Consider the following 25,126-nt stretch of genomic DNA (forward strand, 5'->3'; position numbering starts at 1 on the left):
AAAATGAATCTTTTTAATAAACACACTTAAAACTATAAACTCATAAAATTTCAACAGAGCTAATAATTTTATTGAAAATTATGTTATTGCTAACAAAAAATTTTTAATGTTAAATGTATCTTGACAAGAATTAGGTAAAGACTTAATTCAACATTATTGAAATTGAATTTTTATTGTTTTCATTTAAAATATCCACATTACATATTCCCAAGAACAAAATACCTAGAGCCTAATAAGAAACACTAGTGACACACGATTGCAAAGAAAATGCACTTGTTTCATCTTTTTTCCTCCTCTATTTTCTTATTCTACTCATGTGTAACTCCATCTTTTACCTCCTTCAAACAAAGGATGTTACTACCTCCTTCAGAGGACATCCATATAGCCCTTTCATAGGCTACCTGCTATTTATAATTCTGTTTTCTTTTTACTCTTCCCTCCTCTTGCTCTCCATTCTCTCTCCTTTCACACTTGCTATTCTGTTTTGCTTTCTCATCATCTCATTCTAAGGAAAAGAACACAAGGCATTATAATTGTAAACAGCACCGAGGCAGCATATGTGGTACGCGCCTGCATCTACCAGTTGGTAGACAGCCTGAAGGACCCAGTTCAGATAGCTGGAAATTGGATATGAGGCAATAAAGAAATGCTGAGCTGAAAACAGGCTGACTAAAAGACTGTTAGAGAGGCAGCTTTGTACCCTGCATTATAATTCTGTCTACTCTTCCCCCAGCCATCATAGAGAGTATATGCTTTACAGTTTGCATTCCTCAAAGTTAAAAATATGAAGTGATGTGATATGGTTTTAACTGAAAAACATGTATTATCTGTGACACTACTGAGTTTAAGGGGAACAATAAATAATTCCTTTATCTTCTCCAAATCTGGGACCAACTGAGAAGCCAACAGGTATAAATAAACAGAGTTCAAAGTTATCAGTGTTAGTATACAAACAGCTAAATTAAGCATCATTGCTTGCATCTACTGCCACATGGCCTTGTAGATATCTTCCCTGAACTGAATACCATAAATCTATTCAGCCATAGACAGACAGAGACAATCAAAGGCCTCTCCTGACTCTTCTTGCTAGAAAAAGTGCAAAAATAAAAGTGGCTAAATTAAAAGTGCAGCCTACAAGTAGGCTAGCACACGACCTTCTATTCCTTCTTCCAGATTTACTTATCAACCATTCCTCTTAACTTACGCAGAACGAGTAAGGAAGTCCAGGGAGAGGCCAATGGTATTACTCTAGCAAAGGCCCTTTGATATGGAGACACGAGGTAAGGGAAAACGAAAGCTCCTCCATAATAGATATTTTAGGCATATGACAATTCTAAATTAGTGACTGTGAGTATAATATGAATAATACATAGAATTCCATATTTCCCAAAATTTATACATGGAACATTTCTATATTTATAATCAGGAAAAAAAGAATATTTTAAGAAGTGTTGCCTCTGGCCACGATGGAGGAACTAGGAATAGACTTGCCTTCTGCTGTAAACAACCAGACTGGATAAAATATATCAAACAACTGTTTTCAGACATTAGCCAATGGGCAGTGCAGGATTGTAATGTTTGAGAAAAGGGAAACCAATCAGGTGAGCTTTATGATTGTCCACTATCTTCTTGGAGGTTTTGTCGAATTAAGGAGACAGATGTCAGATTTCAAAGAGATTAAAGAGGCTAAAATTTGTGGGATAGAATACTGGAGAGAAAGAGCTCTAGCAAACTGGTTAACTATTTGTCAAGTTGCCTGCTGACTGATCAGCTGTGGAGACTAAGGGTGAAATTTCACAAGGCTGAGCAAGCAACAGCTGGGGGATATAAACTGAATAATTCCCAGAGCACACCTAGAGTTACAAGATGTCCAAGTTCCAAACAGAGTGGAGAGTACTAGTTAATTACCTGGGTTTTCCACAGAGGTCCCAGAAAGGTCATACCTTGGTAACAGGTAAAACTAGTCATAAAGGAAGGCAATTATACATCCACCCTAACAAAAAAATGGAAGTCCTGAAAGTAAAGTTGATCCACAAATAACTTAGCTGCCCGCCAAAAAAATGTCCACCACTCCTTAAAGAAAGACAATAAAATCTAGCACTCAGTGTAAATAAGGTCTAATGCCCTCAAAAACTCCACTAACATGAAGAAAAAGGAAGAATGTGACTCACAACTTGAAGATACATCAACTAACAGATTAACAGATACAGACTCACCAAAGACTGAAATTAGCAAGGACATAAAAGCAATTATTTTTAGGGATTTGAAGAAAATACAAACCAAAGGTAGATGTTTAAACAAACTGTAGTTTTTCAATACTGCCATCTCAGTAAAAAGAGACAACTGAATGGGACATGCAACAATCTGGGTCAATCTCAAAACCATTATGCTAAGAGAAAGGAAACAGGTACAAAGAATGTATCCTATGTAATTCTATTTGTATGAAATGCTGGAACAGGAAAAACTAATCTTATAGCAGTGGTTCTCAAGTGGACATGGTTTTGCTCCCCAGGGAACACTTGGCAATGTCTATAGACATTTCTGATTGTCACAACTGAGAAGAGAGAGAGAGAGTTTTATTGGCATGAAGTGGATTGGAGCCAGGGATGCTGCTAAAAAATCCTACAATGCACAGGACAATCCCTCCCGGCAAAGGAAAGCAAATTACCCAAAACATTAATACTGCTAAGATTGAGAAGCCCTGACTTATAGTAAAGAAAAAAGTTAATGGTAGCATGCAAGTGGGTGGAGAGAAGCTGACTGCAAAAAATAAAGGGAATTAATGTGGGATCATGAAAAAATGTTCTACATTTGATTATGGTGGTGGTTATCTTTGTATAAATATTTCTAAATATTCAAACTCCTTTCTTAAAACAGATGCATTCTGTTGTATACAGAAATTTTATTATATACACATGTGTATGGAAACAAGAATGTGTATAATTAAAAGTTACTTAAGTGTTTGAAATTAAGCATACTAGTACATTACTAAAATATGAGCAGTTATAGTTCATAATTTGTTATAAAGTCTGTATCAGAACTCACTGAGCTTTAACTAAAAGTATATGAATGTGTAAAATGATTCACTTACAAGAACTCTAATGACTATATTATGGTAAAGTGTTTTAAAGTATACATTTTAAAACTCCTCATTAATATGTCCTGATATGAGGTTCTGACTGCTTTCTGAGTGAAATACAGGCTCCTGTAATGAAATGAACATTCACTTATTAGGACTAAATAAGAAAGCAATTTATATTTTCTAGGTGATTAAACATAATAATCCCTTTTAAATTCACAATGCTTTATTTTTATAGCAACCATGTCTACATTCCTCTAAGAGTGCAATATTATTTCTAGAGACAGAGTATAATAAACGATGTCTCAGTATATCCATTCTATATCCAGTTATGATAAAGTCACCATGGAAAACTACCACTTTGTTTTCCCAAGAAAGGCTTGAAGTATCTAATGAGTAAGGTAGAGAAAGAAACAGTCTTCTTCTCTATATTCTTTAAGACCACTATGATTTATAGACAACTATTAAAATTTAGAAGAAAGTAAAAAAAAAAAAAAAAAAAAAAAACTACTTTAATCTCTATCCTTACCACCACTGAGGAAAAGAAAAACAAAAAAGAAAATATCAAGTTTCAAGTTTAAAAAATCGATCGATGATAGTTGAAAATATTTCAAAAACTCTGAAATTCTTTGTTAGGGTAAGCATTATAATCTTTTTATATTTGGGGATATTATATAATTATTTTCTCAGGTCATATAGGAACAAAGATTAGACAAAAAATGTAAGATTATTATAGATAATGTAGAAAGAGAGACTATACAGAAAGAATATCTGTATAGTTCTTTCATTTCAAGGGGAGCAAAACAGTAAGGTCAATATAAATATAAAGGAAAACATGCAATCTACACAGAAAACGTTTAATAATTTCTTTCTAGGATGTCAGTCACTAATTTTGATGTGCCTACTTATAACTGACATTTCAAAAGGGAGAAAAAGTAAAATAAAGACTTCATAAACTAGCAAGAGATTCCTAGGCTTAATTTAGATAGACAACCTTGTATTATCCTGAAGTTTATTTTTGTGTTTCTACTTACTTTCTCTTCCTCCATTTAGACTGATGCAGTCAGCATTTCACTTTATTACCATAATAAGCAAGGAAAAACCTTGGAGTGGTCTCTGAGAAGCAATTCTACAGAAAACTAATACAAGGAATTTAGGTATCATTCCATCTATAAATTTGGGAGTATCCAAATTCTGACGAGTCTCTATTTTGTGTGAACAGCTGTGGATTAAGGTATGTCATCTATATCTTTAACATAGAGTATTCCTTATTTTGGATTTATCATCCCACTTTTGCTTTTCATTAATATTTGATAACTAAGCATTTACTATAGGAGAAATTGGTGGAAATAAACAAATGAAGAATTAGTCTTCCCTTGTCATCCTACTATCTATTTTCTCTGCTATAGATAAGTGTTTCAAATATGACAGTAAAAATATATGAAAACTAAGTTTTACTTATCAAAAGAAAATACTTATTCTGATTTTCTAGTCATCTCAATAGCTGCAGCTCAAGATTTACTACAGAGGGGAAAATCCATAATCTCAGTCATACTACCAGCTTCCTTAGTTCATAGGTTGACGTCAAATAAAAGTCAATTACCTTTATCTGCAGAAAATAAATCTTAATTCCAAGGTTAGAAACAATAAGAAAAGAAAAAAGCATGAGAAAATGTCTGACTTGACATAAAGGCCTAGATAAATATTTGATAAAAGATTATATCAACAAAAAGTATTTATAGACTAACTATATGTGTAAGACAGAATACAAAAGGCTTTTAAAATAAGCACACACAATACCTATCATCATGTTATAGTACACTTTATATAGTACCATATTATTTTTCAAAGAATTTTTACTCATGCCTAGGGGATTCTATTTTATTGGGGGAGAATTAGTAATCCTAAAGTTTACATAATTCATCACACTTGCAAAGGCAATCCAGTCCAGTCATTCGTTAACGAGGCAATTTTCATTATTTTATCAAAATGCAATTGTAATTACAGTCCATCTCATTCTCCCCTTTTCTCTCTTGAAAGTTTATTTCCACATACTATGTAGGTAATATTCCAATTTTAAATCTTTACTACTAGAATTGGAGAATGTATTGCCATCAATTTGTAAATGAAACGGCAATAAATTCATCAGGGACATGAACAGAGACTTAATTTCTGAAAAGGCAGAAAGTATCAGCAAGAATCAACACCAGTGAATAAGGATACATATCCAATAAGAACAAGAAAAATTGTTCAACAAAATCAGTATAGACTAATGAAAACTATCTTGTTAAATTAAGGATATTGTTCTAGTGAAAAAAATAGACATTTGTAGTTAAGAAGGCTATATTTCAACATCTTTTAATGGAAAAAGAAACTTAATATCAGCATAAGACAATAAAATACGTAGGCATCCTAAGATTATAATTATAAACCCAAGAGCTTTTTTACTCACTCACTGAACGCTGCATAGCTCCAGAGACACAGAATATGGTATTCTTGTTCTTTGGCCCCATCTCTAATTTAGAAATGTTATCTATCATTAGTTTTGTTATTAAGCAAAACACATTGCAATAATTTTCTAACTGTTCTATAAATGGTACTTTGCAATGATAAAATATTCAAAATAAACTTTATAAATAGTAATAGCTACAAAAGGAAAACTTTTTCCATTCCCCAAAATATTAATGCATTAACATTGCCAGGGGTTTGTATTTTCACTTGTCTACTTTTATAAAGTGCCAAAACTATGCAAATAATATAGATGCAATATAGTGACTTAGCCTTATGGTCTTTACCTAAGAGCATAATATGGTTTTCAAGGACATTTGACTCATACATAGAACCCAATGATTCAAGACATATTTTATACTGAATTTATTCAGAGCTGAAAATTTACAAATGATGAAAAACAAGTTCTAACTAGAATTCGCTTCTGTTTTATATAATATAAACCTCCCCCCACCCTGCTTTCATTTAATTTGTAGTAAAAAAAAAAAGTTACTTTGGGTTGGGGCAAAGAAAAATATACTATAGAGGGATATTTATATCTTACATATTATTAACTTTAAAATGATCTGTTTTCTCATAGAGGAATAATATCATCTGAAACTATCTGGCTACAAGTATTGGAATGATCTGACTATAAAGATTTTAATATTACTTGGTATATTACATTAAAAGGAATGATTACAACCATATAACTTACTCTTTTATATAGTATTTGAAAGAGAATGTTTTACCAGGCAGAAAATCAGTTTCCTATCAGATAAGCAGAAATGTGATGGAAGAAGCAGTCAAGTAAGATACTGAAACTATAAAAGACTAAATTTGAAGTAATCACAGACTAAAAGGCTGTAAATTTTTTAGTTATTTTTTTCAACTGTGAAAAAATAGGAAGTAATGCTAACAATGCACACCTTTTATGTGCCATAAAAATGTAAAGTACCACTTGCTAAGTGATGAAATAACTATAATAGAAGTGTCTACTTCACCAATAATATATACCCAAGTCTAATTCAAGCAGCTTTCTAACTGTAAACTTTTGCATACTCTAGAACATGAGTCAAATCAGAGGTTATTCCAAATATGAGTAAAATTTCCTAAATTTATTTAGATTAGCCTGAACAAAAGTTTTAATGTCCAGTGACAAAGTCAAAGAGACAGCTTGATAATGGAAAAAATACAGGAGGAAGAAGTCCAACATTGATTTACTCTTTCATCCAATAAATATTTATGTACTGCCTACTATCTAAGGGAACAGCATCTTTGCTTCATAGAAATTACATTTTAGGGTAGTAGACAATAAATAATACATAAGCTCACTGTAAGGTATAAATACTCGTAGAGAAATAAACAAAGGTCCAGAGAGATAAATAAGCAAGAGAAGAAACATATTTTAGGTAAGGTGGAGGTAACTTCTCTGAAGAAGTGACATTTAGACTAAATTCAAAAGGTTTAAACAGGACTACCAATGGGAAGAGTAGGAATTAGTATTCCAGGAAAAGGGAGTATCAGGAACAAAGGATCAAAGGCATAAGCCTAATGTCTATAAGAAACTTGTATCTAGAATAAATAAAGTGCTCTTACAACTCAATTATTAAAAGACAACTAAATTAAAAGTGGCCAAAGTGATGGAACAGTCACTTCTCAAAGGAAGATACCAAATGGCCAATAAGCACATGAAAAGTCATCAGCAAAATACAAATCAAAATCACAATGAGATACCACTTCATAGCCACTGGAATAGTTAGATCAAAAGGCCAGATGAAGAGATATAGAAAATAATTTATGTCAGCTGCTCAAATGATTAAACATAGATTATCATATAATCCAGCAATTCCATTCTAGGTATACTGAAGAGAAATGAAATGCATGTTCACACATTAACTTAGGCATGAATGTGTAGGAGTTCGGTCAGGGTGGTGGGAAAAGTTGTAAAAACAAAAGTTATAGCAAAAACACAGACTTTCTTAAAAAGCCAGAGGTTTTGCAAAAGCTTTAGGAAAAGGTTATGGCTAAAGGCAGCCTAATCCTCTTACCTTTAGCTAATAGCAAAAAGCAAATAACAAGGGAATGTAGAGGAGTTTATCTAGACAGCTTGTTTACTTATATTGTCCTAAAACCGACCTTTGATCATTCATGCACAAGACTGCTCTCTACTCGAGGGGTCAACAATGTTTATTACCCACAGATTGTGTTTGCTCCAAGCCTTTGTCATTAAATCTGTACTAAATAAATGCGAGCATTGCCGGCTTTAGGGGGGCTGCAAACTCTTTTGACCCCTAGTGCTGACAGTCTCCTAGTCCACTCTTTCACTGGATACCTTTGTCTAAGTACTCCTGTCATCTGTCACTCAGCCAGTGTCTGCAGGACAGACTCAGCATGAATGTTTATGCATAAGATCAGAGAAAGGCAATCTAATGCCAAGTGGCATGACTGCCAGTAACCTTGTGAGTCAGCACCACACTTCGGTTGCTCTATTGGTCTCATTAGTAGCACTAGAAACATACACAAAATGACCAGAAAAATTACTTTCCTCTTTAAAGTTAGCAGCCTCAACTGAGTAAATATACATCCAAAAGTTTTCTTGATAAAGATAGAAATTCTACAGTAGTAAGATATATAGGATATAGATGTAATTTAGATTGCTGATTATTTTATAGGTCATCCTGAATAAACATTATAAAAGTATTTTTAAGTGATGAAATGAATATAGGAAGCTAGATGGGGAAATAAGAACAACAAACATCTCATCTTCTTGAGATGTGTCTCTGTGATGCTTTCAATGACTGGAGTATGCTATCCAATTCCTCAAGCGATTTTTAATTTTCTATATGTAAGTTCTGAATTTCCCATACTCCTCTGAGAAAGAAGTCCTCATTCTGAGCACGTTGAAATGCAACATAGTAAAGTGGACTGGCCAATGGGGTAATAACTCCTGGGAAATCTAATTTTAGCTCAGAAAAACAAAAACAAAAGAAATTAAATTACTATTTTACTACCTTCTTGTTCCATATAGAAGGGCATTATAAGGCAGTCTCCAGTAGTTCACCTTAAAAGCTCCTAACATTCTGGTACTTGCTTTTGACCATAGTACGACTCTTCTTTTCCATCCAATCTGTTTGCCTCTTTTTTGTCTTTTGCAGAGGCAGTAAGTTATAACACTAGTACATATAACTGGTGCTTATATTATAGTACTAACTATAACATTAGTACTATAAGTTATAACACTAGTACATATTATACTACCTATCTACACCCTCAGGTAACAGAGAAATGATATTCTAAGTAGAAATTATTTCTACCATATGGAAGTGAATGTTTTTGTGTGTGATGATCTATACATATACTCATATACATGTATTCAAGTGTACATATACACACATATGTATACATATATATACACAGAGAATGTATAGATCAATAGCTTTTAAATGGCCACTTACATTTTAATATGGTCATCCTAAATATGTTCATAAAGAAAAATAATTGAGCCAAATGATGTCTCAAAATTCTTATTTATAGATGAAGAAGAATCATCTAACACTTAACACTGATGCCAATGAGCTAACAAGAGGCAATTTAACAGATGAGATGCTAACTGTAGCAAACAGAATAAATCTAGAAGCTGGGAGACAAATGAAGAGGATGTCACCATGTGCACACAACTGAAGTGATTTTTTTTCCCACAACAATGAAATTATATCCCAAAATTGTGCAGTGCAAATGATGACTAAACTAACACCTTACGAAATCTGTGAATCATCACATGTGAATCACAAAACAAGAATGGAAAGTAGATGACTCTTGCTGTCAAAATAACTTTGGTGTCTTAAATATTACTACCTTATGCATAGTATTCTTAAAAGTGCACTATTAATGTTTAGCTTTATTTAACAGTATTTAACCAGACACGTACCTGTTAGAAACACATTTAGCTCTATTTTTTTTTTCATTGAGTTCACAGAGAAAGCATCACTATACTCTCCTAGGTACAAAATGAAGCTGGACATACTTCTGACTTTCCCATTTTCTGCTAAGAGTATATGGTGAGTGACACAGATATCAGCAATATCAGAATGAGATACAGTCGTTATGAATTGACTAAATCTCTGTAAAAATCTCTTCCCAGGCTATCTATTGCTGCCTAGATCATACTCTCTTCCTTAACAAGAACCACAATAATATCAGGATCACTCTTATTACAAGGAAGTATCAGGTACTAGTTTTAAATTGGGAATAATGTCTTATTCAAACACTTGTACTTTAGAATCAAACAGAAAGAGAGTAAGAGTTCCTGTCCAGTATGGTGGGAAAACAAGCAATTCAATAAGGCTTAAGATAGTACTACACTCCCTAAAACAGAGCACATGCCAGTAAAGATGTCACAAATGTGTTGGGCCTTGTAAGCTACAGGGAAGTCATTGAAGGATTTCGATTAGCAAAGTAATATGATCTAACCCATGTTTCAGCAGCATCCCTCTGGCTGTTGTGTTGAGAATAGACTAAACACTTGGCAGGACACTGCAACAGGTGAGAGATGAGCGTGGTAGTAGATGAGTGAGAGTGGTTTTATTTTAGATATGTAGAGTCAAGATTTGCTGACAGATTAGATGTGGGGTATAAAGACAGAGACAAGTGCATGAATGCCGTTAGGTTTATTGTCTGAAGAACTGGAAGCAAACAGTTGCCATTTCTGAAAGGAGAGAAAATGCCAAAGGAACAAATTTTGGGGGAGTATTAAAAATTTATCCGAGACATATTAAGTTTGATATATATATATTCAACTTACTAGGAGAAATGTCAAGGAGACAATTTAATATATGAGATATGAGTTCAAGGCAAAGATAGGTATTAGAGATATAAATCTGACAGCCATCAGCATATTGGATAGTATTTCAGTCATGAGATCCTCACAACAGTAATGTAGCTAGAAAAAGAAGACGACAACTGAGAACTGAGTATGGAGCATTCCAAAGTTTAAACGTTAGAGAATTTGAAAGATCCAACAAATGAGACAAAAGAAGAATTCATCAGAGATGCAGGAGGAAAACCAAACAAGAGTATTTTCTGGAAGTCAAATGAAGAAATTGTTTCAAAAAAGAGGGCAGGTTTGAGTGATACTGCTAGGTGATGAGGACTGAGATCCGACCAGTAGGCTGAATGCCGGTGGAGTATTAGGGTGAAAGCCTGATTAGCTTGCAGTGGGTCCAAGAGAGAATGGAAAGAGAGTAACAGGAATACTCAGATAACTCCTTCAAGGAATTCCGAAGTAAAAGGAAGGCCAGAAGTGAGATTTTAGTGAGGGGAAAGTATGTCCAAGAGAAGATATTTTAAATATAAGAGAATAAACACCACGCTTGTTGGCATATGGAAAAGATCAAGTAAAGATGCCCCAAGCCAAAAAATGATAATAAAGAGGGAGTTCAGGCTTTAAAAAGAGAGAAATCCTATCATTTGTGACAACATGGATGAACCTTGAGTACACTGTGTTTGGTAAAATAACCTAGGTACAGAAAGACAAACACTCTATAATCTCACTTATGTGTAAACTGAAAAATTTAAACTCATAGAAACGGGGCATAGATAGGTTACCAGAAGCTGGAGGGCAGGGTGTTGGGGGAGACGGTCAAAGGATACAAAATTTCAGTTACAGGAAAGGAATATGTTTTAAGATGTCTATTGTACAACATGGTGACTATGTTATTAACAACATATTATATATTTGAAAATTGCCAAGAAAGCAATTTGAAATATTATCATCAGAAAAATAAGCATGTGAGACTATGCATATGTTAACTGGTTGAATTTAGCCATTCTACAATGTACACATATTTCAAAACATGTTGTACCTGATAAATATATAGAATACTTGTCAATTAAAAAATAAAATAATTTTAAAAATTACAGTGGTAAAAATCAGGTTCACTCAGGAGACTGATGATAATACAGTAGTCCTGGTTCAAGGAGATCTACCTGAATAGGATTCAATAACAACCAGAAAAGGGTTAATGGGTTAACGGTCTGTATAAAGTTGAATGAAGAGAGAGATTAAATGACTGATTTGGAGAGGCTAAAGAGTAGACACAGGGCAAGTAGAACAGACAGGTGTGGAGGCTCTAGCTGGAGAGAGAAAACAGTTTAAAGCCTTGAAAGTGAACAAAGCTGGGTAGGCAAGATCAAAAGTGAGGTAATGCTAGTTGAAGACTGATGTGAAGGATGGATGCCTTCCATCACACTATGCTATAGATGCTAAAAACCAACTGTATTACAGGGTTCTCCAAGAAACGGAACCAATAGAATTTGTATATATATAGAAGGAGATTTATTATAAGTCACTGGCTCATGTGATTATAGAGGCTGGTGTGTCCAGAATCTACAGTGCTGACCAGTAGTCTCGAGATGCAGAAAAAGGGAGAAAAGAAAAAGGGAGAACTGTTAGAAGCAAAATCTTTCAGAAGAAACCAGATGGAATGTAATGCACAAATAGAGAAATTGGTTTTCACAAGTCACACTGGCAGTTCATTTATGATAATACTAGACAGCCTAAATTGGCACAGATGTAGTTAAGTGAGTTGATATGCCTCAGGAACACATGGAAGCTCTTTATTGGCTATTTCTACATCATTGATAAAATAGGAAACATGGCTACTAACTAAACGAAGCATGGGGAAGGAGAGGAAGGTTTGAGAAGACAGAAATTTTGAAAACAGTCATCTAGGAGACTAGAAAAGTAACCTGGAGACACACTACACTGGGTATACTGGCAGCAGTATATTCGTGCCTAAGTCAGTCATCTGCAGTTATATTCTGGGTTACACAGAGAAACTATTATTACTCCTTTTCCTGAATCACTGATAAGGGTAGAGAGAGAGTAAAATTATACTTCTCTGAGCACTGATTCCTAGGAACTAATATGATATTCTTCTACTCAAAATGTTCAATTAACCTAATTTTCTTATTTTTATTTTTTAAATTTTAGATTCAGGGGAAATATGTTCAGGGTTGCTATATGGGTATATTGAGCGACAGTGAGGTTTGGGATATGGATGGTCCTGTCACTTAGGTGATGAGCACAGCAGCCAATGGTAGCTTTTCATCCCATGCTCCCCCTTCCTCCCTCCATCCCCCTATCTAGTAGTCCCTAGTGTATATTGTTTCTATCTTTATGTATATGTGTTTTCAATGTTTAGCTCCCACTTATGAGAATACGCAGTATTTGGTTTTCTGTTCTTGCATTAATTCACTTAGAATAATGGCCTCCAACTGTAACCATGTTGCTGCAAAGGACATGATTTCATTCCTTTTTATGGCTGTGTAGTATTCCATGGTGAATATGTACCATATTTTCTTTATCCAGTCCACAATTGTTGGGTGCCTATGTTGATTCCATATCTTTGCTATTGTGAACAGCTGCAATGCAAATGCGAGTGCATGTGTGTTTTTGATTGAATGAGTTATTTTCCTTTGGGTATATAGTCAGTAGTGGGATTGCTAGGTTGAAGGGCAGTTCTGTTTTAAGTTCTTTGAGAAATTTCTAGAATGCTTTCCACAGTGGCTGAAGCAATTTGCATTTGCACCAAAAGTGTGTAAGTGTTCTCTTTTCTCTGAAGCCCCACCAACATCTGTTATTTTTTGACTTTTTTAGTAATTGCCATTCTGACTGGTGTGAGATAGTATCTGTTGATTTGATTGCATTTATCTGATGATTAGTGATGGTGAGCATTTTTCATGTTATTTTTGCCACCTGTATATTTTTTTTTTTTTGAGAAGTATCTGTCCATGTCCTTTGCCCATTTTTTAATTGCAATATTTGTTTGTTGGTTGGTTTGATTATGCTTTAAGTTCTGGGATACATATACAGAACGTGCAGGTTTGTTACATAGGTATAAATGTGCCATGGTGGTTTGATGCACTCATCAACCTGTCATCTACATTACGTATTTCTCCTAATGCTATCCCTCCCCTTGCATTCCATCCCCTGAAAGGCCTCAGTGTGTGATGTTCCCCTCCCTGTGCCCATATGTTCTCATTGTTCAATTCCCACTTATGAGTGGGAATATGCAGTGTTTGATTTTCTGTTCCCGTGTTAGTTTGCTGAGAATAATGGTTTCCAGCTTCATCCATGTCCCTGAAAAAGACATGAACTAATTCTTTTTTATGGCTGCATAGTATTCCATGGTGTACATGTGCCACATTTTCTTTATCCAGTCTATCATTGATGGGCATTTGGGTTGGTTTCAAGTCCTTGCTATTGTGAACAGTGCTGCAATAAACATATGTGTCTTTATAATAGAATGACTTAAAATCCTCTGGGTATATACCCACTAATGGGATTGCTGGGTCAAATGCTATTTCTAGTTCTAGATCCTTGAGGAATTGCTACACTGTCTTCCACAATGGTTGAAGTTTACACTCTGACTGATAGTGTAAAAGCATTCCTATTTCTTTTTTCTTTTTTTTTTTTTTAGATGGGGTCTCACTCTGTCACCCAGGCTGGAGTAAAGTGACACTCTCTCGGTTCACTGCAGCCTCCACCTGCCAGGTTCCAGCAATTCTCCTGCCTCAGCCTCCCAGGTAGCTGGGATTACAGGCACATGGCACCATGCCCAGCTAATGTTTGTATTTTTAGTAAAGACGTGGTTTCACCATGTTGGCCAGGCATCTTTGTGGTGTTCTCTGTATTTCCTGAATTTGAATGTTGGCCTGTCTTGCTAGGTTGGGGAAGTTCTCCTGGGTATATACTGAAGAGTGTTTTCCAACTTGGTTCCATTCTCCCCACCACTTTCAGGCACACTGGTCAAATGTAGGTTTGGTCTTTTCTCATAGTCCCATATTTTTTGGAGGATTTGTTCATTCCTTTTCATTCTTTTTTCTCTAATCCTGTCTTCATGCTTTATTTCATGAAGCTCATCTTCAATCCTTGATATACTTTCTTCTGCTTGATTGATTCGGCTACCGATACTTGTGTATGCTTCACAATTTTCTCGTGCATGCTTCACAATTTTCTCGTGCTGTGTTTTTCAGCTCCATCAGGTCATTTATGTTCTTCTCATAACTGGTTAGTCTAGTAGCAATTACTGTAACCTTTTATCAAGGTTCTTAGTTTCCTTGCATTGGGTTAGAAAGTGCTCCTTTAGCTTGGAGGAGTTTGTTATTACTCACTTTCTGAAGCCTACTTCTGTCAATCTGTCAAACTCATTCTCTGTCCAAAGTTATGTTTCCTTGCTGGCGAGGAGTTGAAATCTTTTGCAGGAGAAAAGGCGCTCTGGTTTTTGGACTTGTCAGCTGTTTTTACTGGTTTTTCCTCATCTTTGTGGATTTATCTTTGGTCTTTGCCGTTGGTGATCTTGGGATGGAGTTTTTGCTTGGTCCTTCTTGTTGATGTTGATGCTATTGCTTTCTGTTCGTTAGTTTCCCTTCTAACAGACCCCTCTTCTGCACATCTGCTGGAGTTTGCTGGGGGTCCACTGCAGGCCTTGTTTGCTTGGGTATCACCATTGGAGGCTGCAGAACAGCAAAAATTGCTGCCTGTTCCTTCTTCTGGAATCTTCCTCCTAGAAGGGCACCCACCAGATGCCAGCTGGAGCTCTCCTGTATGAGGTGTCTGTTGAACCCTGCTGTGAGGTTTCTCCCCATCAGGAGGTATGGGGTCAGGGACCCACTTGAGGAGGCAGTCCGTCCCTTAGCAGAGCTCAAGCACTGTGCTGGGAAATCCACTGCTCTCTTCAGAGCCAGCAAGCAGGAATGTTTAAGGCTGCTATAGCTGCGCCCACAGACACCCCTTCCCGCTGGGGCTCTGTCTCAGGGAGATGGGAGTTTTATCTACAAGCACCTGACTGAGGCTGCTGCCTTTCTTTCAGAGATGCCCTGCCCAGAGAGGAGGAATCCAGAGAGGCGGTGTGGCTACAGGGGCTTTGAGGCACTGAGGCGGGCTCTGCCCAGTCCAAACATCCAGGCAGTTTGGTTTACACTGTGAGGAGAAAACCACCACTCAAGCCTTAGTAAGGTGGACGCCCCTCCCTGCACCAAGCTCGAGTATACCAGGTCGACTTCCGACTGCTGTATTGGTAGCAAGAATTTCAAGCCAGTGGATCTTAGCTTGTTGGGCTCCATGGAGGTAGGATCCACTGGGCAAGACCACTTGGATCCCTGGCTTGAGCCCCCTTTCCAGGGAAGTGAATGGTTCTGTCTCAATGGTGTTCCAGGAGACACTGGGGTACCAAAAAAAAAAAAAAAAAAAACCCTCCTGCAGCTAGTTCGGTCTCTGCCCAAATGGTTGCTTTGTGGTGTAGGCACTCGAGGGAATCTCCTAGTCTCTGGGTTGTGAAGGCTGTGGGAAAAGCATAGTATCTGAGCCGGATAGCACCGTCCTTCATGGCACGGTCTCTAATGGCTTCCCTTTACTAGGGGAGGGAGTTCTCCAACCTCTTGAGCTTCCTGGGTGAGGCAATGCCCCACCCTGCCTCTGTTCACCCTCCGTGGGCTTCACCCACTGTCTAACCAGTCCCGGTGAGATGAACCAGGTACCTCAGTTGGAAATGCAGCAATCACCCACCTTCTGCATTGGTCTCACTGGGATCTGCAGACCGGAGCTGTTCCTATTTGGCCATCTTGTCAGGGAACTGGATTATTTGTTTTTTACTCGTTGATTTGTTCAAGGCCCTGTTAGATTCTTGATATTAGACCTTTTTCAGATTAATAGTTTGTGAACATTTTCTCCTACTCTGCATGTTGCCTGTTTACTCTGTTGGTAATTACTTTTGCTGTGCAGAAGCTTTTTAATTAGGTCGCACTTTCAATTTTTGTTTTTGTTACAATGGCTTTTGGGAACTTAGCCATAAGTTCTTTGCCAAAGACTACGTCAAGAAGGGTGTTTTCCAGATTTTCTTCTAGGAATTTTATAGTTTGAGATCTTAAATGCAAATCATTAATCCATCTTGAGTTAATTTTTGTATATGGTAAGGTAGGGGTCTAATTTCATTCTTCTGCAAGTGGCTACCCAGCTATCCAAGCACCATTACTTGCATAGGAAGTCCTTTCTCCATTGCTTGTTTTTGTCAATTTTGTTGAAGATCAGATGGTAGTAAGTGTGCAGGCTTGTTTCTCAGTTCTCTATTCTGTTTTATTGGTCTATGTGTCTGTTTCTCCACCAGTAACATGCCATGTTGGTTACTTTCGCCTTATAGTATAGTTTGAAGTCAGGTAATTCTGTGAAAAATGATACTTGTATTTTAATAGGGATAACACTGAATCTATAAATTGCTTTGGGGAGTATGGCCATTTTAACAATATTGATTCCTACAATCCATGAGCAGGAAATATTTTTCCATTTACTCATGTCATCTCTGATTTCTTTCAGCAATGTTTGTAGTTCTCCTTGTAGAACTCCTTCCCATCATTTCTTAGATGTATTCCTAGGCTTTATTTTGTGTGCGCATGTTTGTGTGTGTGTATGTGTGTGTGTGTATGGCTATTGCAAATGGGATTGTGTTCTTGATTTGGCTTTCAATCTATACTGTTGTATAGAAAAGCTGACTTTTGTTCATTGATTTTGTATCTTGAAATTTTACTGAAATCATTTACCATTCCTAGGGGCCTTTTGTCAGAATCCTTAGGGTTTTCTATGTATAGAATTGTATCATCAGCAAGGGGAGATAGTTTAACTTCTTCTTTTCCTATTTGGATGTTTTTCTTTCTCTTGCCTAATTGTTCTAGCAAGCACTTTCAGTACTATGTTGAACAAGTGTAGTGAGAGTAGGCATAGTTGTCTTTTTTCAGTTCTCAAAGGGAATGATTCCAGTTTTTTCCCATTCAGTATAACGCTGTGATGTTAGCTGTGGATTTGTCATAGATGGCTCTTAGATATGTTCCTTTATGCCTAGCCTATTGAGGGTTTTTATCATGAGGAGATGTTGGATTTTATTGAGGGCTTTTTTCTGTGTCTATTGAAATGGTAATGTAGTTTTTGTTTTTGATTCTGTTTATGTGGTGAATCACATTCATTGATTTGCATATGATGAACCAACCTTGCATCTCAGGAGTGAAGTTTAACTTGTGGTGAATTAACTTTTGCTGCTTGATAAAAATATGCTGCTGGATTTGGTTTGCTAGTATTTTGTTGAGATTTTTTTTGCCTATGTTCATCAAGAATATTTTGTCCAAAGTTTCTTTTTTGTTGTCTCTGTCAGAGTTTGGTATCAGGATAATATTGGCTTTGTAAAATAAGTTATAAAGAAACTCCTCCTCTTCGACTTTTTGGAATAGTTTCAGAAGGACTGCTATCAGTTTTTTATACATCTAGTAGAATTCTGTATGAATCTATCTGGTCCCAGGCTTTTTTTGGTTGGTAGGCTTTGTATTACTGATTCAGTTTTGAAACTTGTTATTGGTACGTTCAAGATTTTACTTTCTTCCTGGTTCAATCTTAGGATATTGTGTTTCCAGGAACTTATCAATACCCTACAGACTTTCTAGTTTGTGTGCATTGAGGTGTTCATAATAGTCTCTTTGTATTTTGATCTTTTGTATTTCTGTGGGATCAGTTGTAATGTCATCTTTGCCATTTTTGACTGTGCTTATTTGGATCTTCTTTGTTAATCTAGTTAGCAGTCTATCTTGTTTTTCCTTTTGAAAAATCAATTATTGGTCCCATTTATCTTCTTTTTCTGGACGTTTGTGTCACAATTTCATTCAGTTTTTCTTTTATTTTAATTATTTATTTTCTTCTGCCAACTCTGAAGTCAGATGGGTTTTTTTTTTTTTTTTTCCCCTATTTCCTCTAGGTATGATGTTAGGTCATTAATTTAAGGTCTTTCTAACCTCTTGATGAAAGCCTTAGGACTATAAACTTATCTCAGCAAATTTAGCTTCATCCCAAAGATTTTAGTAAGTTATGTCTCTATTTTGATCAATTGCAAAGAAAGTTTTTATTTCTGACTTAATTTCATTGTTCACTCAAGGGTTATAAAGAGCTAGTTGTTTAATTTCCATGTTTTTGCATAGTTTTGAGAGATCTTCTTGGTATTAATTTCCATTTTTATTGCACTGTGGCCTTAGAGTGTGCTTGACATCATTTTTAAAAATTCACTGAGATTTGTTTTACGGCCAAATATATGGTCAATCATAGAATATGTTCCATGTGTAGATGACAAGAATGTATATTCTGTCATTATTAGGTGGAGTATTCTTTGGATACCTATTAGGTCTTATTCATCAAGTATCAAGTTAATTCCATAATATCTTTGTGGAATTTTCTGCCTCAGTGATCTGCCTAATGTTGTCAATGGGGTGTTGAAGTCCATCACTATTATTTAGGGGCCACATAAGTATTTTCCTGTGTCAAGAAAAGCTTGTTTTGTGAATTCGAGTGCTCTTATGTTGAGTCCATATGTATGTAGGATAGCTAAGTCATATTGTTTACTTGAACACTTTATCATTATGTTATGGCCTTTTTTGTTCTTCCTGATTGTGGTTAGTTAAAAGTCTATTTTATCTGATACAAGAACTGCAAAACCTGCTCTTTTTTGTTTTCCGTTTGTGTGGTTGTCTTTCTCCATCCCTTTGAGCCTGTGAGTGCCATTACATGTGAGATGTGTCTCTTGAAGACAGCAGACAGTTGGGTCGTATCTTTTTATCCAGCTTGCCACTCTATGCCTTTTAAGTGGGGTGTTTAGGCCATTTACATTCAGGGTATTAGTAATGATATGTGAGATTTTGATCCTGTCATTGTGTTGGCAGTTGGTTGTTTCATAGACTTGATGGTGTAATTGCTTTATACTGTCCGTGGGTTATGTGTTTTAGTGTGTTTTTGTGGTAGCAGGTTTTGATCTTCCATTTCCATGTTTAGCACTCCTTTAATGACCTCTTGTAAGGCTGGTCTGGTAGTAATGAATTCCCTTAGTAGTTGCTTGTCTGAGAAGGATTTTATATTTCCTTTACCCTGAAGCTGAGTTTGGTGGGATATTACATTCTTGGTTGACATTTCTTTACCTTAAAAATGCTGAAAATAGGCCTCTAATCTCTTCTGGCTTTAAGGTTTCTGCTGAAAAGCCTGTTGCTAGCATGATGAGGTTCCCTTTGTAGGTGACCTGACCTTTCTCTCTGGCTGCCTTTAAGTTATTTCTTTTGCAATGACTTTAGTAAATCTGATAACTATGTGCCTTGGGGATGGTCATCTTGTATAGTATCTTGCAGGTGATCTCCATATTTCTTAAATTCTTATGTCTACACCTCTAGCAAAATTGGGAAAATTTTGATGGACCTCGAATGTTTTCCAAGTTACTTACACTCTCTCCTTCCCTCTCAAGAATGCCAATGAGTCATAGATTTGGTCTCTTTACATAATCCCATATTTCTTGGAAGTTTTGTCATTTTTTAAATTATTTTTTCTTTGTGTCTGACTAGTTGATTTAAGAACCAGTCTTCAAGCTTTCAGATTCTTTCCCTAGCTTGGTCTATTCTGCTGTTAATACTTCTGACTATGCTTTATGACTAATTATGAAATTCTTAAAGTGAATTATTCAATTCCAGAGATTCAGTTTAGTTCTTTCTTGAAACGGCTACTTTTTCTTTTAGCTCCTGGATCACCGCGCTGGATTCCTTGGATTTCTGGGACTGGGTTTCAACTTTCTCCTGGATCTCAATGATCTTCCTTACCAGTCAGATTCTGAATCCTAGGTCTGTCATTTCATTGCCTTCAATCTGGTTAAGAACCATTGCTGGGAGACTAGTGCATTTGGCTGGAGGTAAGAGGACACTCTGGCTTTTTGAATAGACATATGGAGGGCTGGTGTTCCTTTAACTGTGAGGTAAGTTGAGTATACTCAGTTGGTTTTGTTTCTGGGTGCTTTCAGAGAGCTATAACTCCATACAGAATCTTTATTTGTGGCTGAATTTTTGCCTTAAGCGTCACAAGCACTGTATACTGGCAAAATGTTTTTGGTGTTGTAATTTGGGCTTCTATCCAGTAGGTAGAGTTTGAGTGGTGGCCTGCAGACAGGCCATGTAGCTTCATCTTTCATCTTAGAATTCTCTAGCCTAAAAATTCTGTTTGAATTTTAGTGGCTTGTAAGATAATGTCTAAACACCTGAGTTTGATCTCCACTGGTCTTATGGCTGGGCTTACATGTTCAGTCTTACTTCCTGTCACTCTTGCTGTCAAATTTCAAATCTTAGACATTGTTCAACTACCACAGTTCTCTGACTATAATTTGCTTCTTCCAGCTCCTCTGCTGTTTCCTCTGCCAAAAAGAAAAACTGCTCTTCTATTATCCAGAAAATACATATTTAAACTACATGCCTCATTATATACATATTCTTCTTTGGAAGAGTATCCTGCTTATGTACTATCCTAGCAGGCTACACATTTTCTATTTAGTTCCCATCACATGGTACTGCTAGTCAATTATCTAATTACTTGAATGCATTCTGTAAAGAATTCATGACTCCACAAAAGTGGGAACCATAATCTTCACTAATTTCAGTTGTTGAGTATACAAGACCCGTGTATAGCACACAGCAGTTACTAAAAAATACTACTCTGTTGAGACATAACCAGAATTAATTCACAAATCAAAAACTATTACTTTTTTTTTAATCAAACAGCTGTTGCTACTGGACAGATCAGCAACACCTTAGCAACAAGAAAGAAGAATTATTAGCCTCATACAAATAGTCATGCATTGCTTAACAATGAGAATATATTCTGAGAATTGCATCCTCAAGCAATTTTGTCACTTTGTGAACACTGTAGAGTGATCTTACACAAACCTAGAGGGTATAGTCTACTCTACACCTAGCCTACATGGTGTAGCCTATTGCTCCTAGGCTAGAAGCCTATACAGCATTTACTGTACTGAATACTGTAGGCAATTGCAGCATAATGGTATTTGCGCATCTAAACAAAGTTTTTAAAAGGTACAGTAAAAATGTGGTATAATAATCTTATAAGACCACATGCGTACACTTGGTCCATCATTAACCAAAATGTCATTATGCAGCACATGACTGTACCAAGTTAGTAAGAAACATGAGGAAAAAAATACAAAGAAATAGGCATAAATACACACATGTATACATGCTAAATGCAGTCAGTATTCATCTTCCTTAATATTTTATTGTTTTCAAATTATAACAAAAGCTTTAAAAATAACACAGCATTTGATGGTAAATATTTTACCTTGTTTTATGCCAGCATTTCTTGTAATGTCTGACAGATAGCAGTTTGGCAAAGGATATGATGAAAACATTGGCCAACGATATGGATTATCACTCTAAAAAAGAAGCAAGACAGATGACTTTAGGAAGTGGTCTAAAATAATATTGAATTTTAAAGCTATCTGAAATATTATTAACTTAAACTGGCTTTTCTTGCTCATAAATTCTACAATTGTTGTCCAATTAACCAAAAGCTATTTGGTACTATACTTCAATATTCCAATGGGTAACCATTAAAACAAGCTGTAACAGAAACATTAAATTAGTACTGAGGACAAACATATGGTAACTTGTAGCAAGCAGAATTGATAATGATAAATTTACTCTTTTTTTTTTTTTTCCATAAAAGGAAAATTGTAATCTTCAAAAGAAACCTGTGGTTTTTTCCACAAAACTTTTCCTTGTACTGTTGATCATTTCTATCTTATCTTTCCCAGAGTAACAGTCAAAGCAAGAAGGTTCTTAACAACAATGAAAACAAATGAAAAACCTCCATGAGAAACCCATACTTGAATATTGATGGAAGGAGAGGTACTCAATGTTTCCAATAAAATAAAAAATAATATGTCTTTAATAATAAAAGTTAAGTATCATGAACAAGAAAGACATTGAAAGTAAAATATTCAAAGGCACACAAGAAAACTGACAACTTTTTAATAAAACAATACCTACTCTACTACACATGTAAGCAATACTTACCCTACTTTAGCATTCATGACCCCTAGACATCAAAAATATTATTTTAGTTTGAAAGTATTTATTTGCATCCTAAATATTCTCAAGTAATAAGTTCAACTCTGTGATGCAGACATTTAAGAGGTAAAATTTAGGGTGACTTTGAATTGGCTATCTTGCTTCAAAATATGTCAGAAAAACACACCCCACTTCTCTTTGCCCCACACTCACCTTTTCGAGTATCCTTGGAGGCAAAATTCGTTCCAATGGCCCACCAACAAGATTTATTCTAACAAGAACATGATTTCTCTCCACTGATAAGCCATCAATTATAAAGTCCCTGAAAAAAATAAATATATCACCTTTGTCATCCCTTTGATTGAATGTGTTAATTTTTAAATCAAGTCTCTGAATTGTAAAGAAAAAAGGCAGAAATATTTATCAATGTTTTTCTTTTTCTTTGCTTCATTTAACATTTATATTTTTAAGTTTTTTAAGTTCGGGGTACATGTGTAGGATGTGCAGGTTTGTTACATAGGTAAACGTGCGCCATGGTGGTTTGCTGCACAGATCATCCCATCACCCAGGTATTAAGTCCAGCATCCATGAGCTATTCTTCCTGATGCTCTCTCTCCTTCCCAGCTTCACCCTTTAGCAGGCCCCAGTGTGTGTTGTTCCCTACCATGTGTCCATATGTTCTCATCATCCAGCTCCCACTTATAAGTGAGAACCTGGAGTATTTGGTTTTCCATTCCTATGTTAGTTTACTGAAGATAATGGTCTCCAGCTCCATTCATGTCCCTGCAAAGGACATGATCCTTTCTATGGCTGCATAGTATTCCATGCTATATATCTATCACATTTTCTATCACTGATGGGCATTTGTGTTGATTCTGTGTCTTTGCTATTGTGAACAGTGCTGCAATGAACGTAAGTGTGCCTGTATCTGTCTAAGAGAAGGATTTATATTATTTTAGGTATATATCCAGTAATGAGATTGCTAGGTCAAATGCTATGTCTGTCTTTAGGTCTTTGAGGAATTGCCACACTGTCTTCCAAAATGGTTGAACTAATTTACACTCCCAACAGCGTAAAAGCATTCCTTGATCTCCACAACCATGCCAGTATCTGTTGTTTTTTGACTTTTTAATAATAGCCATTCTGATTGGTGCGAGATGACATCTCATTGTGGATTTGATTTGCATTTCTCTAATGATCAGTGATGTTGAACTTTTTCTCCTGTGTTTGTTGGCCACATGTACATCTTCGTTTGAGAAGCATTTGGTCATGTCCTTTGCCCACTTTTTAATGGGACTGCTTGCTTTTTTCTTGTAAATTTGTTTACGTTCCTTGTACATGCTGGATATTAGGCCTTGTGAGATCTTTGTCAGATAGCCAGAATGCAAAAAGTTTTCCCTATTCTGTAGGTTGTCTGTTCACTCTGATGATAGTTTCTTTTGCTGTGCAGAAGCTTTTTAGTTTAATTAGATCCCATTTGTCAGTTTTTGTGTTTGTTACCATCACATTTGGCATCTTCCTCATGAAATCTCTGCCCATGACTACGCCCTGAATGGCATGGCCTAGATTTTCTTCTAGGGTTTTTATAGTTTTAGATTTTACGTTTAAGTGGGTTTTACATTTATGACAAACCCACAGACAGTATCATACTAAATAAGCAAAAGCTGTAAGCGTTAGCCTTGAAATCTGGCACAAGACAAGGGTGCCTTCTCTCACCACTCCTATTAAACATAGTATTGGAAATTCTAGCCAGGGCAATCAGGTAAGAGAAAGAAATAAAGTACATTCAAATAGGAAGAGAGGAAGTCAAACTATATTTGTAGATGATATGATCCTCTATCTAGAAAACCCCATCATCTCAGCCCAAAAGCTTCTTAAGCTGATAAGCAAAGTCTCAGGATACAAAATCAACATGCAAAAATCGCTTGCATTCCTATACACCACCAACAGGCAAGCCAAGAGCCAAATTATAAATGAACTCCTGTTCACAACTGTCACAAAAAGAATAAAATACCTAGAACTACAGCTAACAAGAGAAGTGAAGGACCTCTTCAAGGTGAACTACAAGCCACTGCTCAAAGACATCAGAGATGACACAAACAAATGGAAAAATGTTCCATGCACATGAACAGGAAGAATCAATATTGAGAAAGTGACCATACCACCCAAAGCAATTTATAGATTCAATGCTATTATTATTAAACTATATTGACATTCTTCACAGAATGAGAAAAATTATTTTAAAATTCACATGGAACCAAAAAAGAGCTTGAACAGTCAACACAATCCTAAGCAAAAAGAACAAAGCTGGAAGCATCACACTACCTGACTTCAAACTATACTACAAGTCTACAGTAACCAAAATAGCATGGTACTGCTACAAGAACAGACATATAGACCAATCGAACAGAACAGAGAACCCAGAAATAAGGCCGAACCTCTACAACAATCTGATCTTTTACAAACTTGACAAAAACAAGCAATGAGGAAAGGATTCCCTACTTAATAAATGGTGCTGGGAGAAGTGGCTAGCCATATGCAGAAAATTGAAACTGGACCTCCTCCTTATACCATATACAAAAATCAATGTATTTCTTAAAATACAAAAGCTAAATTCACTTTTCATTTTAAGTTCTC

At 35.9% G+C, this 25,126-nt stretch overlaps 1 protein-coding gene across 11 annotated transcripts in view; it reads right to left on the bottom strand.

The window, feature by feature from the left end:
- Positions 1–25,126, bottom strand: part of TBC1D32 (TBC1 domain family member 32) — a 226,664-nt gene that overhangs the window by 57,939 nt on the left and 143,599 nt on the right. For 7 of the 11 annotated variants that reach the window (XM_065543266.1, XM_074036960.1, XM_005551688.4 and 4 more), the window contains 3 exons: positions 22,703–22,811; positions 21,759–21,852; positions 5,532–5,594 (listed from right to left, as the gene is read on the bottom strand). In XM_065543266.1, the coding sequence (XP_065399338.1) occupies positions 5,532–5,594; positions 21,759–21,852; positions 22,703–22,811 (266 nt within the window). The remainder of the gene's footprint in view (positions 1–5,531; positions 5,595–21,758; positions 21,853–22,702; positions 22,812–25,126) is intronic. The other 4 variants (XR_012433384.1, XM_005551691.4, XM_074036958.1 and 1 more) reach the window with 1 other exon arrangement.

This window comes from Macaca fascicularis, chromosome 4 (assembly GCF_037993035.2).
Source record: "Macaca fascicularis isolate 582-1 chromosome 4, T2T-MFA8v1.1".
NCBI classification, from domain to species: Eukaryota; Metazoa; Chordata; class Mammalia; order Primates; family Cercopithecidae; genus Macaca; species Macaca fascicularis.